This window comes from Myxine glutinosa, chromosome 14, assembly GCF_964187855.1.
Source record: "Myxine glutinosa chromosome 14, kmMyxGlut1.1, whole genome shotgun sequence".
Classification (NCBI taxonomy): domain Eukaryota; kingdom Metazoa; phylum Chordata; class Myxini; order Myxiniformes; family Myxinidae; genus Myxine; species Myxine glutinosa.
Window position 1 is genome coordinate 42500801 of NC_136274.1, and position 16193 is coordinate 42516993.

The 16193-nt window shown below is 44.4% G+C and overlaps 1 protein-coding gene across 2 annotated transcripts; it reads left to right on the forward strand.

Annotated features, from left to right (window-relative positions):
• Positions 1 to 7578: 7578 nt before the first annotated feature.
• LOC137439725 (frizzled-4) lies at positions 7579 to 16004 on the forward strand. 2 transcript variants are annotated; one of them, XM_068135763.2, is made up of 5 exons: positions 7579 to 7723; positions 9060 to 9368; positions 13769 to 14002; positions 14122 to 14842; positions 14986 to 16004. In XM_068135763.2, the coding sequence occupies exons 2-5, from the start codon at positions 9081 to 9083 to the stop codon at positions 15411 to 15413; spliced, it is 1671 nt and encodes a 556-aa protein (XP_067991864.2). In that variant the 5' UTR covers positions 7579 to 7723; positions 9060 to 9080; the 3' UTR covers positions 15414 to 16004. The 2 variants fall into 2 exon arrangements, with proteins under 2 accessions (XP_067991864.2, XP_067991865.2); XM_068135764.2 differs by having other exon boundaries at positions 13769 to 13978.
• Positions 16005 to 16193: the final 189 nt, after the last annotated feature.

Below are 16193 nucleotides of genomic sequence, written 5' to 3' on the forward strand. Positions count from 1 at the left end.
TGGGGGAGCAAGGCCGGAGAGGAGTCGGTAAAAGACAGAAAGACCACCAACCTGCCTGCGGTGAAAGACCCTCAGAATCAGCTTCATCGCGGGAGATTCCAATGATTCTGAAAGCTTTGTAGTGGGGCAGATATGTGAAAAAGATGTTCATTTCCGGCAGAAAGTGTGAAATTTCGCATACAGGGGTATTTTGGGGCGCTGATTTCAAAAATTGGCGGATCCAAGAGATCTAACCAATGGACCGGCCGCCATCTTGAATTCCAATATGGCCGCCAAGACGAAATGTTGAAATTCCCTATCTTGGGTTCTAAATGACCTGTGGCGCTGAAATTTGGTACACAAGGGTATGTTGACATGCTGAGTTCAATAATGCAATAATTTGAAATGTCTGACAAACGGTATGGCCGCCATTTTAAATTCCAATATGGCCGCCAAGACAAACATCGATGTTTTCATTGCTTTAATAGCACAGTGTACGGTAATGTCATAATGTTAAATCATTTGAGCATTATTATGATAACTTGAAAATTGTTGCATCTCAAATCTACTGATGGGTTTGTAATTTTGTCGAAGGCAGTAGAAATTTGGGAAATTCAGCGCCCCAAAATACCCCTGTATGTGAAATTTAACACTTTCTGCCGGAACTGAACATTCACATGACATTCCAATAATTTTTTTTTTTAATGTTTTTTCTCTTTCAGATCCAATGTCGAAATCAAAGAAAACATCGTCAACAATTCCAATGCCAACAGACTGGAACATTTGCGCTCTTTGCCAGAAACGTTCTGAAAATGAACCACTAAGAGATGCACGTAAGGGCAGCAATCAGTCGTGTCTAGACGTCTACGAGAATCTTGCTCAAAATCTCAAGGCATTGAATGATTTAGGTGCCTTGCCTTGCGGGATAAACATTTCCCGACTAGATGATGGTTGCGGTATTGCAGAAACCCTAGCTGCGCATGCTGCCAAATGGCACAAAAACTGTTATGTGCAGTGCAGCAGCTCTCGTGTGGCCAGGGCTGAATCAAGGGAAAGAAAGCAAAGTTCAGACCTTAAACTTGGTGAAGAAACTTACTCGCCTGTTAAGAAAAGACTCAGAACAAGTTTCAAATCTCCATCCGTTGAACAGAGTACTGCTAGCACATGTTTCTTTTGTGATAGCATTATCAGTAATGAAGAAATAGTCCACAGAGCGGCAACAAAAAATGTAGATTCCAATGTTCGATTGATGGCAACAGAATTGAGGGATACAAAACTCCTGGCTAGATTGTCTGTAGGTGATATGACGGCATCAGATGCTGTTTATCACAAGAAGTGCATGACTGTTCTCCACACTCGATACAGATCATTTGTAAGAAAGAATGAGGAAGCCAGTTCAAGTGAAAATATGCCACCAGAATCAGTAGCTTTGGCCGAATTGATAGCCTATTTGGAAGAAATGAAGTGTACAGATGACAGTTACACTTTCAAGTTAGCCGATCTCACAAAGCTTTATACAGAACGTCTGGCACAACTGGGAGGTGATATCTCAAAGAGGATTAATTCAACTCACCTTAAGGACAAGCTTCTCAGACACCTTCCGCAACTTGAGGCACATAAGAGCAACCATGAAGTGGCACTGTCATTCAAAGAGGACATTGGTGAAGCTTTATTGCATGCTTGTAGACAAAGCTCTGACAACGACGCGGTCATTCTCATGAGAGCTGCCCAGATTGTGCGCAAAGATATTTTGCAAAAGCAATACCAATTCAATGGATCCCTAGTTAACGAATCATATAACAACTCACCACCATCATTGGCAGCGTTGATGGAAATGATTCTTGCTGGTACAAACATACAAAAACAAAACGCAAACAACAAGGGAGGCGTCTCTGTGCAATCCTTAACTCAACTTGTAACATTCAACACTATGAAATGAGGAAGGTTGGAAACTACAGCAGTACGTCACAATTTGAAACGTGAAACATCACTGCCACTTTACCTGGGTCTTCTCATTCATAGCAAAACAAGGAAACGGGATCTCGTTGACGTTCTTTTTCAACATGGTTTGTGTGTTTCCTATGATCGCATACTGGAGGTATCCACAGATGAGGCCAACAGAGTCATAGAAATATACAAACATGACGGCGTTGTGTGTCCAACAAAATTGCGAAGTGGAATATTCACAACAGGCAACCTAGACAACACAGATCACAACCCATCATCAGCATCAGCACAAAGTTCATTTCATGGAACCGCGTTATCACTGACACAACATGTTTCACATGACAAAAGTGGCAGCATTCGAAATCATGAGAATGTCACTGAGAATGAGAACAAACAGCGCTCCAAAACCATAGCCGCCCTTCCTGCATCTTACAGTGATGTGCCTCCTGAAACATTTCCAACTAATAATCCCATTCCAAGAAAACCAAAAGGTCCATCCACTCCAAGTGTGTCCTCCGGAATACAGGACAAAGAAAGTCAGTGGCTTTTGTTTGTACAAAATCTGCAGGAGAAGGAAGGTCTTGAGAGTGAAGATAATATCTCCTGGTCAGCATACATGGCAAATCTGCAGGTTGAAGTTCCTCGGCCTCCTGCAATTACAGGACTGCTACCTCTGTTCCGCGAGAGTGCTCACACATTGGCAATGGTGAAGCATGGAATGAATTTAATCAAGCAGGCGACAGAACTAGTAAACCCCGGACAAGTTCCAGTTCTGACCGTTGATCAACCACTCTATGCAATTGCAAAGAAGATTCAATGGACTTGGCCAGGTATATATGGTGAAGACAAGTTTGTTGTGATGATGGGAGGACTTCATGTAGAGATGGCCTTGTTGAAAGCGATCGGCAGCTTCCTGGAGGGGAGTGGCTGGGCAAGTGTAATGACCAGTGCTGGTGTAACAACAGAGGGAAGAGCAGATAGTCTTCACAAAGGTTCGCAAATATCGAGGTCACAATGGGCACACCAAGTCACAGTAGCGGCGTTGTACGCTCTGCAGCGAAAGGCATACGATGACTACCGGAAAACATGTGAAACTGAAGATTTACAATCATTTGATCTTTGGAGCAAGAAGATGGCTACAAAGTACCCCCAGTTTTGCTACTGGAATAAAGTCCTGCAGTTGGAGTGTCTTCTCTTGGCATTCATAAGATCACAACGGGAAGCCAACTACACGCTCTATGTGGAGACTCTCACGGCGATCATTCCGTGGATGTTTGCCATGGACCATTACCATTACGCCAGATGGTTGACAGTGCATGTAACAGACCTTCAGGAACTTTCAAACGATTCCATGGATATCCATCGTGAATTTGTCAAGGGGAACTTTGTCACTCAGAAGTCATCACACAAGTTCTCTGCTATGGCACACGATCAGATACACGAACAGCAGAACGCTTATGTGAAAGGTGATGGTGGAGTCATTGGAATTACTGAGAATGAAGGGGCTCTTCGCCGGTGGATGGTAGCTGGTGCAGAAATAGCCAGAATCCTGAATGAGTTTGAGGACCAGTTTCAAAGACAGAGGCAAACTGATGTCCGCCACCACGAACAATTGCCTAGTGTCCAGAAATCCTTTGCATCAGATCTCAATAATGCAATCAGTTCCTTTGAAAAACTTGGAAACCCGTTTGCGGAAGACAGTAATGACTTGTATGTGCTTGACACAAAGGTCATCATGCCTGATGAAGTGATAGCCGCAGTGCGATCCATGGAGGACACTGGCAAAACACAATTTGACGGATTTGTGGGGCAGCGAATCAAGGATCCTTCTGACAATTTCTATGATAGCATTTCAAAGAACAATCTGCCACTGTTGAAATCGAAGCCCAAGAAAACACCTGGAAAGTCTGAGGCGAAGATTACACGTATGAAAAGTAATGTGGAGCTCTTCTCACGAATGTACATTTCTTGCCAAACTAGAGATGGTGATCTTAACACATTTTATGAATATGAGTGTCATGGGTGGCCACCTGCATTGGCTGAAGGTATCAATACAATGCGGCCACCAACCGGCAAGGCTGATCTTTTGCCCTGTTTGGAAGCTTTAGCACAACGTCCTCGTGATGCGCCCAAAGGAGAAGTTCGTATTTTCGATGGGGCTGCCTTAGTCCATCATTTGGAGCCTAAGAAGTGCAACAGTGTGATCAGGACATTTGGTGACTATGCACAGAAACAGGTCCTTCCGTACATTGCCCGAAAGTTAAATGAGGGGACTGTGATGCGTGTTGATGTGGTGTGGGACACCTACAGAACGGACAGTCTCAAAGAAGGCACCAGGCTTGGTCGTGGCACTGGCATACCACTCCATGTGACTGAACAGACATCCGTGCCACGAAACTGGAGCAGCTTCCTTCGTGTAGATTCCAACAAAAAGACATTATTCAGTTTCCTTGCTGATTCCCTGCAAACTATGCCTATTCCAGAGGGAAAACCACTTCTTACAACCTTAGAAGAAGAGGTTAAATCAAAGCCCCCTTCTGATGTTTCTCAAATTCAACCATGTACGCATGAAGAGGCTGATTCACGAATGATGCTACATGCTTGGCATGCATATCAGCAGGGGTACAGAAGTATCGTCATTCATGCAACAGACACGGATGTGGTTGTGTTGGCTATCGCAATGGCAAGCATTATGGACGGTTGTGCAATGTGGTTGGCATTTGGACATGGAAACTATTTCAGGCACATTGCTGCTCACACTATTGCGACTCACATTGGCCCTGAACGCTCATGGGGGCTTCTATTCCTGCATACTGTTTCCGGATGCGATACTGTTTCTGCCATATGTGGGATTGGCAAAAAGACTGTGTGGAGCATATGGAATTCCATGCCAAACTTGGGGGAGGTCTTCAATCATCTCTCACATGCACCAGCGGAAGTAACAGATGATGACATGGACAACATAGAGAGGTTCTTCGTTGTTCTGTACAGTAGAACTTCCCCTCTGAAGAAAGTGAACGAAGCACGCAAGCAGCTGTTTGCTCAGGGAAATCGGCAATCGGAAAATATTCCACCGACAAAAGAGGCACTGCGTCAACATGTGAAGAGGGCAGTCTTTCAGGCCGGTCACATCTGGGGACAGTCCCAAATTGCTAACCCAGAGCTGCCTTCACCTGCAGATTGGGGATGGGCTAAAAATGCAGATGATGTCTGGCATCCATTTTGGACAGTAACACCAGAGGCGTCAAAAGGGTGCCGAGAGCTGATCAAGTGCAAGTGTAAAAAACGGTGTGCTGGAAATTGCAAATGTCCTGCTGCTAATCTACCATGCACAGAACTATGTTTCTGCTCTGGACAATGCTTCCGAGATGAGCAGAAAGGAGAAGTAAAACGGATGGAAAAAAGCTTGCAGCATGTTACGGCTGCCAACTGGTACGAAATATACTTTGAAATGAGCTCTTTGACTTGTTATATGATTTGTCAACTAGGGATCCATTGAATTGGTATTGCTTTTGCAAAGAACCCGGGATTTTCAACATTTCGTCTTGGCGGCCATATTGGAATTCAAAATGGCGGCCATACCATTTGTCAGACATTTCAAATTATTGCCTTATTGAACTCAGCATGTCAACATACCCTTGTGTACAAAATTTGAGCACCACAGGTCATTTAGAACCCAAGATAGGGATTATCAACATTTCGTCTTGGCAGCCATATTGGAATTCAAGATGGCGGCCTGTCCATTGGTCAGACCTCTTGGATCCGCCAATTATTGAACTCAGCATGTCAAAATACCCCTGTATGCAAAATTTCAAACTTTCTGCCGGATGTGAACATCTCGTGCAATTTTTGTTACATATCTGCCCCACTATTGGTTTCAACAGCGTGAAGCGTGAGGAAGGAGTACCAGCCCAGAGGGGAGAGCAGTATTCTATTGAGCTGCAGATGAAAGCCTTGTATGTGGTGAGGAGCTCAGGTGTGCTAAGGAAGGACTTCGCACGACGGAGGATGCCCAGTCGGCGACTGGCTTTGGAGGCCAGCTTGGAAATGTGGTTAATTAATTAATACTTACTCACAAGTTAATTCCCCAAAGCGACACCTCACCTGGCATCTCATGCATAAAAAAAACAACTCATTCACCTGCATGATTGACTTGGCACACTGTCGGTGTTGGTGCATTGTCACAAGCAAAAAAAAGGGTGATCAATTATTAGTCTGCAATCTGGCATTTAAACTTAATCATTAATTGAACCTATTATTTTATAACAAAAGTTTTCACTGAATTTTTCTCCACAATGGTAAACAGGAAAATATTCCAGTTGATCAATTACCCTTGTTTTAGTTCTTTGTTTATTGGGGCCACAAACTTGCTGAGACCTCTTCATATGCTCTCCCATGAACCTTCGACGCACTTGTAGAAATCACTCCAAAGAAGAAAGAGCAATCAGAGATTGCAGACCCTCGCCAGGATGTGTTTTCAGTGGTTTTTTAGGCTTTTGTGTTAAAACAAATATGGCGGCCGAACCATGTGACCGATGACGTCATCATTTTTTTCCCCTCCATCAATTTATGCCGACATGACGCTCAAGAAATTTCATCTTGATCGGATGAAGTTTTGTACTTGTCGAATTATGACGTCATAATGGAGGCACCTATGACATCATCATTAACATATTTTATTCCCCATGGAGAGTTATTTAGAATGAGCCATGTCTCAAATTTTTATATTCAGCAGTTTCAGAGACATAGAGGTGCAAAGTTTTTCGGTTTTTCCAAGATGGTGGCCGAACCACGTGACCTATAACGTAATAATTGTCATTAAAAAAATTCTGCAGGTGGAGTTGCACCTATGGTGAAAATTTCCTGTCAATCGGACCAACGGTTGCAGAGAAAATCATATTTATTCTGTGCGGACAAACAAACAGACAGACTCAAATGTAATACCCTCTCCTCTGGCGAGGGTAATTAAGGTAATATTTGATTTTTGTTGTAAAAAACAGATTGTACCTGGGCTGAGATTCAAACCCAGGCCAGAGAGTTCAGAGGCGAGTGTGACGATACGATGGACGTTCAAGGTTTCCGTCCACTCATCACTTTATCGGTCAGTGTTGTGACGTACTTCCATCCATCCCGCTTTGGGAAATGGTCCGAAAAGAATTGGGGCCAACTCGAATTGTCTGGCAATGCGGTTTGGCCAAATGAACACGGAAACGCAGTATCAGGGCCAGCCCGGTTTCCAATCCGAGTTGAGTGGTGCATGCTGCCCAAGGTGAACACGGCTTTGATTGGTTTAATGTTTAACTCGGAGCCGTTTACCAGGTATATCTGTACCTGTGCTGGTAAAACTAAAAGTGATTGGCTGAATGTATGGGGATCAGATGATACTTGTTTGATTGGCACATCCGTTCGATACTGGTATACAGACAAAGCAGCGTTCGATGTTATTTAAACCTTCTATACTTAGGGCACAAAAACCAAGCGCACACAACACGATGAAATAGTCGTCGCACTCTGTGGGGAAGCAGATGCAAAAAATGGTGACAGAGCGAGAATGAAGGACAAGTAAACATAAAGAGAGGAGACCCGCGTGCAGTGTTGTTTGATGTTCCAGCGGATGACAAACAACGAAGGGACGGAGGGACGCACCCCTGAGCAAAGGGGCAAAGTCTGATGGGGATGCGAGAGATAGGTACCGCAAATCCTGAGCCAGCGGGTGCGTTAAACACAACCTCACGGTCAGCACAGAGCTCACAATCTGCACGTGGACGTGTGGAGGTCTTCCTGGGGTCAACCCAAGGTACGATCGATTTATCTATCGTATAGCTTATCAAGGTTTCAGGCTTCGAGAATAGATTTCTAGTTTGCGTACAGCGTGTTATCCTCTAGTGGTGGACAATGTTTTCTATTGTCATACGGTATATCAATGACGAAGCCTGGAGTCAGCTTAGTGGTTGAGGTGGCTGGCTTAAGATCTTAGGGTACTGAGTTCAAGCCCCCGTCATTCTGGTGAATTAACAACAGGGGGGTTGACTCAGCCTGTGGTCCTTCTGATGTCAGCAAATGAGGACCAGCTGACGGGGAAGAATGAGCCATTCGAGTATCCTGCGTCGCAATGGCGACCCCTCCAGGATTGTACCCAATAGTCTAGGAAACTACTTCGGCAGAACCTATATGTATCTGATGCAAAAAGGAGTGGTCTTCTATATCAATGACGTGGTTCGAAGGTGGCTTCCAAAGCGATCTTGAGTTTGGTGGCTTCGTTATTGGATCCTGTATTTTTGGTTTTTTTGGGGGGTTTTTTGTGTACAAGATCGAGGCTTGTGTAAGAGCTAACATTAATCACAAAAAGACAAACTGATGCATGAAAACATAAGATAAAGGGAGCGGGAGACAAGATGGGGAGAGAGAGGGAAGCATACAAGTGCAACATTTGAGAGCAGGGACATCGGGAGATCTGTGGGAGGGAGAGGGTTTGGGGGGAGGAGGCATGGGAATGGGGGGGGGGGGGGTATAAAACACATGGACACTGCCAGGACTTCAAGGAAAGAAATTAGAATTTCAAAAAAGTGGATCTGGGGTGAATTAGCGGGGGTAGAAAAGATCAAGGTTTTGGATGGGGGAAGATAAGAGATGGTGGTGAACAGCTGTTTTAAAGACCTGGAGGGAGGAGTGGGATTGAAGGGAGCGGGGGAGTTTGTTCCAAAGGCGGGAGAAAAGAGGAATTGGAAGAGTGAAGGTGAGCAGAGAGTCTTGGTTTTGGCAGTTTCACCAGAAGAGGGTTGCAGGCAGATCTTGTGCGACCTGTAGGAATATTTGGGGGGACAGAGCACAGATCGAGCTGGGGGAGCAAGGCCGGAGAGGAGTCGGTAGAAGACAGAAAGACCAAAGGAATACCAGCAACCAAATGAATGGGATTATATATAACCTGTATAACCAAATATAAAAATGCTGTATAACCCAAAAATGGGATTGTGTAAGACAAAGTTACTCGTGCACCTTGAATTTGCTAACTATAAAAATAGCTTGTAGAGATAACAGCAATTTGTCTAAAAGTATGTTGTTGAAAAGGAACGCTTTTTGCACCCCTTCCTGTGGTCACGAGGTGTGTGGCTGTCTTTCTCTGTCGTTCCAAGGATAAAAACAAACCTTCACAGATGAGACAAACGGCAATGCTTTTACAACTTGTATCATTTGGGACACTGGTTTGGCCTCCAAAGACCCAGGCCGGCAGGAACCACCCGGCTACTAGTGCTTTAGCGATGTTTCCTGGGACAGAAACTCCTCGGCGCTGCGAGTCGATCCACGCGTCGTTGTGTCGCGATGTTGGGTACAACAGCACCAGTATGCCAGGTCTGCTGGGCTTCGAGCTACAGAGTGATGCGAACAAGCAGTTGCTCACCTTCCGACCTCTGCTCCGTCTTGGATGTTCTAAGCAGCTACTGGTAGGACTTGTTTAAATGCATTTTCATTCAATTATCACTTCGCACGAGGTAGTAGTCAAGAAAGCAACTCATGGCTGCTCACAATCACTGCAGGTGTATGACAAACTCATACGCACACAACACGTGTATCTACTGTAGACAGCAAAATCTACTGTTTCGGAAAGCTATGATTTCTCGCTGTAATATTTACATGTAGATGGTGGGGCGTGAGGTGGGATCGTAAGGACAGTGGAAGAATAAGCACCACTAAAAAAAATGTGATGGCTTAAAAACGTTATGGCTATCTTTGTCGTTCTTATGGGACTCACCAGTCACCATCATAGGTTTCTTTCAATTTCACAAAAAGTGGTTGCAGATAAGAAGATCCATATTAAAAGATGAAGGCACCTCCAACTCGTGTTGCTGCCCCAAAGTAAGGCTTGGGGGTTACGTTTTGACCATAGACTGGTCTTCATCTAGGATTGTGCAGATATTAAGCATATCCTCCCGAGGGAGAGGAGAGGCAGTAGGAAGGGGAGTATTGTGACTGCCATATGCCAGGAATGACATGACTATAATAGTCTAAAATGTTATTTTTGGAATCGAGAAGTATAAATAAACAAATATATATGTATACATACATCATGTATAAATACATACTGTAGAACCCTGACATTCGTGGGGGGTACGTTCCTGAAAATTACCGTGAATGTGGAATCTGCGAATGTCGGGGTATTGTTTCAATAGGAAAAGGGGGGACAGGTTCCCAGCGGTTAGTGATTCATAAGAGAAAAATATAAAAATCCCACGAAAAACCGCAGGGCTGCGAATGTCGAAGCAAGTCATAAAACCCATCAATACGCCAGCAAAAAACCATGAATGCGTGAAGCACAGGGTTGCGAATGTGGAAGCAGGTCAGAAAAACCATGAATACACAAAAAAGAAAACGCGAATACGGGAAGCACAGGGCCACGGATGTAGGCACTTGAAATCAAGTTTGACATAGATCCCTTCAGCTGTTCTTAAGTTATCGCGGTAACAAAAACCTATGGATCACGGACAGATGGACAGCCAGACGGACAACCCTAAAACATAATGCCTTCAGCCACTTCATCAGTGGAGGCATAAATAGTCTCACAACATCCATGTCCAAGATGTGATATGTTGTGCTATTTGTCTTTTCCTCATGTACATTCATTGACCTCAATCCCTCCCTTCCCAAACCCTATGGTCGTCTATAAACCGTTTGCCCTTTGTCATTAAGCTCTTCCATGAACCATTGAATGAAAATAAAGTGTACAATGTCCTCCATTAACTCAAAGAAACACAAGAAGCTTCAGTGGGATACTGGTGAAAAGAGAGGCCAAGAGGGAGAAAAGTAAAAAGAGATAGGGAGGAGAGGGAAAAGGGAAGGGGATGGATTGGAAAAGGATGTGGGAGGGATCAAAAAATTCTGTCCTTTTCCATGCAGCAAGTACAGTGTTCCAAAATGAGCCGGACAACTTTGGTTGTTAATATATTTAGAACCACAAATGAGACAACGATACCCTTCGGTTTATATGATACAGAAACTCAAAGTTTTGAGCACACCATCAATACACTTCAATGTGAACTCCATTTGTCTCGTGCAGGAGGTACAAGAGTTCAAGGGGGTACACGAGGGGGTACATGAGTTCTTGCCATGTTTGGTTCAGCATGTTTGCATCCACCAGTACGCATGCAGCTGTGATCTGAGAACGAAGATCGTGCAGGTTTTCCACCTTGGTGTTGCAGACAACATCTTTGACAAACCCCCACAGAAAAACAATCAAGGGGGTTATGTTTGGTGATCGTGGGGGCCAGGTGGTTGGTCCATCTCGGCCAATCCAGCGACCTGGAATGTTTTCATTCCGGACGGCTCAAAGGACCAAGGCCCAATGAGGGGGTACACCGTCCTGTTGAAAAATATTGGGTTGCAGGTCATCAATATGTAGGAAGGTGAATCCTTCCAACATGTTCATGTAAATTGTTGAGGTCACTGTATCCTCCGCAAAGAAAAATGGACCACATGGGGTTTTCAGAGCCACACATCCTCACATCGTGCTGGATGACCTTCCCCGATACATGAAAGTAAGCTTCATCTGTGAACATGACCTTTTTCAGGTAATCCTCGTCATCCTCTATGCGACTGAGCATTTCCAAGACAAACTACTTGCATTTGGGTCGGTCATTTGGTTTGAGTACATGCAGAATCTGCACTTTGTAGGCATAAAGCTTCAGTCTTTTATGCAAAATCCTGTGTACAGTGATGGTTGGTAGTCCCAGTTCTCTGGATTTGGGTGGGATTGATTTTCTGGGACTTTGGTGAAATGATCCACGCACTCGTTCAACATCTGCTGCACTCACTTGTGCTTGGTCGACCGGTACTTTTCTGTTTCTGACAACTTCCAGTCTCCTTAAACCTCCTGTAGCACTCTCTGATACTAGTCCGTGATGGCAGATTCCTTCCATACCTTGTACAAAAATTACGCTGAACTTGCGTGTCGGATCTCGTCTCAATGAACCATTCGACGCAGTGAGCTTTCTCCTGTAGAGTCGCCATTTTCTTTTACATTAAACCACCAGAGCTGAAAATACCGTAAACTTTTGAGTTTTGGTGTCATATAAAACAAAGGGTATCATTGTATCAATTGTGGTACTAAATATAGTAACAACCAAAGTTGTCCAGGTATTTTTGGAACATGCTGTACAGTGTTTTTATAACCAAAGAAAGGTCCGGAAAAACTTGAACGATATACAGTATTTATCAGCATGAAGTTAACCTGTGCCATCTTACAACGGAGAATATTGTATTCTTAAGGAGAGTAGCATGATGTCCGCTTTGGCTTTGCTACCTTGACCTTAAGCCTTCATTAAGATATCCAAATTGTGTAATTCAGTACAATCCACGTTATATAGTTACATATAGATTTGGCTTCTGATTTGTTTCTGAACAATCACACTTATAACAGACTAGAACAGTCAATTTCTAAGTGTTAACTTTTACCATAACAAAAAACACATTCAGGTCAAGGCTAAACACCAACAAAGAGGGTGGAAGGATACATCCATTTGTAATCAGTGTAGGATACCCGACGAGGTTATGGGAAATTTAAAATTGCAATTCTGATGCAGTGGCTGCAGAAGGCGCTGTATCTTTGAGGATGGTATTCTTTGGACGTTTATGTCCAGCAGCTATGCAATGGACTTTAAATGTTCCCATGTTTCATTTTGAAAAGAGTAAGCCATTGTGCAACCAGGATGCATTTCCAGATCGGGATTAGTTGCACCGCCTGCAGTTGATGGGACTGTTGAGATGTGCATATGGCACAAGTGTTATGGCATGGGCTAAAAGGCCTAATCCTGTGTCTACATATCCTTGAAAGGGTGTTTTAGAGATATGCACACTCGCCTCTCAGCTGTCTAGCCTGGGTTTGAATTTCGGCCCAGCTATAAACCGTCATCCTGGTGTGATTGAATAGGTGTGCCGTCCCTTGGATGGGCGATATATGGGCGTCCTGTCTGCCGGCATTAGTTGGCAAAGAGTAGGCGAAGATTTTCCGGCACCCTAAACAAATTACAAATTCCTGCCCAAACCAGCAGGGGCCATTGCATCAGCAGTCCTGCCGCATCCTCAGACATTGATGCAACACAGCAGTCTTGTCTGCACACGATAGAGAGAGAGAGAGAGAGAGAGAGAGAGAGAGAGAGAGAGAGAGATAGAGAGAGAGAGAGAGAGACAGAGACAGAGACAGAGAGAGAGAGAGAGAAAGTTCCTTGTATATTTGTATATGCCAAAGCAGTGACCGTAATCGATGTTACTCTTCATTTAGAGTTGATTATGGATATGACATTCCCAATATTCCATCATTTTGTTTCGTCTGCAGCATGTGCTTGCTGGTTACATCATTGCTGGGAGCGTTGCTGTCCCACTGATGCAGTGCCCCCTGTAGGTTAAAGCAGGAATTTGCAATTTGTTCATGGTACAGGCAATAGCTTGCCGACTCTTCAGGAAGGAAGCTGTGAGATCTTCAAGGTCCATCGACTAATGCCAGCAAACGGAAGTCCAGGATGACAGTTTATAGCTGGGTTGAGATTCAAACCCAGGCTAGACAGCTTAGAAGTAAATGTGCATACCTGAAGGCCATTCTGCCAACCCATCCTAAGTTTCCTTAAAATAATGTGTCTTGCTTTAGATTTAGAAGGATAATGAACCATCTTATAAGGAATAAAAAGGACTTCCTGTTTGGGTTGTTTTCATTAAGCTATCCAACTTCCTCCAAATATTGATTCTCATTGCAGCAAGAAAGGTTTGCCAATCATGAGCTTCAAATTTGGGAATACTGAAGGGTTCCTTCAGTTTGCAATGTTTCATCTCACAGTGCAGCTTTTCTTTCCCACAGTTCTTCCTATGTTCTTCACATTTTCCACTCTGTGACGAGACTGTGTTGAAGCCTATTGGCCCGTGTGCGGGGATGTGCCAGGCTGTGCATCAGCAGTGTGCCCCACTTCTCAGGAAGTTCCACTTTGAGTGGCCCGAAAGCCTCAACTGCCACAGATTTCTGCCACACAATGGCCCTGATCACATGTGCATGGAAAGCCTGGAAGATAAGGTAGCGGCTGAGAGAGAGATTGAGGTCTGTCTGTCACCCTTCGACATTACAATGAATGTCAACACAATTTTCATAACAAAAGCAATTGTTTTTGTGGCAATTTGGAAACTGACCATTAACACGAGTTAACATTTCACACGTAGGTCTGGAACCACAATGGGAAAGATACCAAAGAAGCCTGCCGCCATCTTGGATTCTATCACAACCGTTACACATTTGTGGCAGCTCTGAACTGCTGCGTTCCACGGTGCGACAATAATGGGCTGTACCCACACTCTGAAAGATTCTTTATAGATGTTTGGATGGGTTTGTGGTCGTCGATGATCTTCTTCATCGGCATTGTAACACTCCTTACATTCATTGTTGAACCAAGACGTTTCCCCTACCCTCAAAGATCCTTCATCTTCTTCACTGCTTGTCATACCATCCAGGCTGTGGCATACCTAATACGACTGGCTATTGGCCAACGTAGAGCCTCTTGCAAGATTTTATCGATGACGGTGACAACCACGGCCTACTTGCCCCTTAATGGACTAGCTAATTCAGCCTGTGCCACCATCTTTGTCCTGCGATATTTTTCTATGATGGCGGCTGCCGCTTGGTGGGTGGCTGGAGGATTGACTTGGTATTTGGCTACCGCATATCAGTGGGGAGCAGAAGCACTTGCTGCTTATGCAGCATATTTGCATGCCGCTGCTTGGGCTCTTCCTGCACTTCAAACAGGGGTGGTCTTGGTGTGGCGATGTGTTGCACCCGATGCCCTTACGGCCCTCTGTTACTTGGGCAATGGAAAACCTGAAGCAATTGCTGTCCTTTCCCTCAGCCCCTTGATGGCATTTTGGGTTATTGGCAGTGGCTTTTACGGTACGTTCTTCATTTCTTTGCTCTCAATCATTCATATTTGAAAACACACTGATCAAAAAACTATTTGTTGCATAATCTTAAACTTAACACTCAACCTCTTTAACATATGGCCTCTTCCCTTCTTCCATCCACCAACATCACAGCGGTCAGCCTTGTGTGCATGCGACGGATCCGTGCCTCCTTGCACTCCCCAGGCACCAAGTGTCACCAGCTTCAGGTTCAGACTGTCAAACTGGCCGCCTTCAGTCTTCTCACGGCCATTCCAATGGTAGCTTCAGTGGTCTGCAGATTCCTCCAACTTGACCTTGCCAGGAGACTGCCAGGGCCTGAAAGGGATTCAGGTTTAGGCCTGGGTCCCAGTGCCTTTATAATTGCATCAGACCTTATACCTGGTGCTGCAGCCCTTGTCTGGGTGGCCTCGTCAAAAACTTTGCAGACGTGGCGTGGTTTTGTAAGCCGGACGGAACAGTGGCAATATGAAGAGGCTACAAGAACTGGAAAGTGGAGAGTGTCTGACAATGGGAGAGAGGAAGGTGGGGTGTGCAAGCCTGGACAGGAAACAGTGGTTTAAGTGAAAGTTTGATGGAATCAGATTTCCTGGCATGACTCCAATTGCTGTTGCCACAAGTTTTTTTTCCCCACCACACAGTAAATTAAAACTGATGGAAGCATGCATGGGTAAAACGTTTGGATCACCCATCACTTCTCAAGAAGTAGGAAGATTCACTATGCTCAAAAATTGTTTGAATGTTACATCAGGAAGTACTGCCATTTTCCATCAATCTGTATGGCATTTGCATACATGCAATGGCAGGCTTGTCTTTCTTTAAGTGGAACAGTGACAATGAATTTCTTTCGCAAACAATCGGGTGGAATCGAAAGCAATAGTGAGCTTTCTCTAAAAGAAGTGGAGTGGGCCTAGACCCCTAGTGGCTTGGTGGGTAACTTCCCAAAGTTAAAAAAACAAGCCACAGTGCATGCATGTCATTCATCAGACATGTAAAAAGCCATGAAGCAATAAAGGGTTGGGGAGGGGGGGAGGTTGGGGGTCTTTATAGAAGGTTGTTTAGAAATTGCAATCATATTTCTTTGTATCGCGGTACAGTACCGTACTAGGCTCATAAAAAAGGACATTATTTGCACCAATAAAAAAGAAATTTGATGAACTGTCTATTTCGTATTAAGATGAGAGGTAAACTTGTGCAGAGAATCAGTATATCTAGTACAGGTACATGGATCTATTGGTGTTTGTGGGAGGATGGCCTAGAAGTACGCACACTCACCTTTAAGTTGTCTGGCCTGTGATCGAATCCTGACCCAGATATATCCTGTCATCCGGGTGTTTCACAGG

Coding starts and splice junctions, on each gene's coding strand:
- LOC137439725 (XM_068135763.2), top strand. CDS start 9,081: ATGAGACAAACGGCAATGCTTTTACAACTTGTATCATTTGGGACACTG. Junction 9,369..13,768: donor GATGTTCTAAGCAGCTACTG/GTAGGACTTGTT, acceptor TCTTTCCCACAG/TTCTTCCTATGTTCTTCACA. Junction 14,843..14,985: donor TATTGGCAGTGGCTTTTACG/GTACGTTCTTCA, acceptor CCAACATCACAG/CGGTCAGCCTTGTGTGCATG.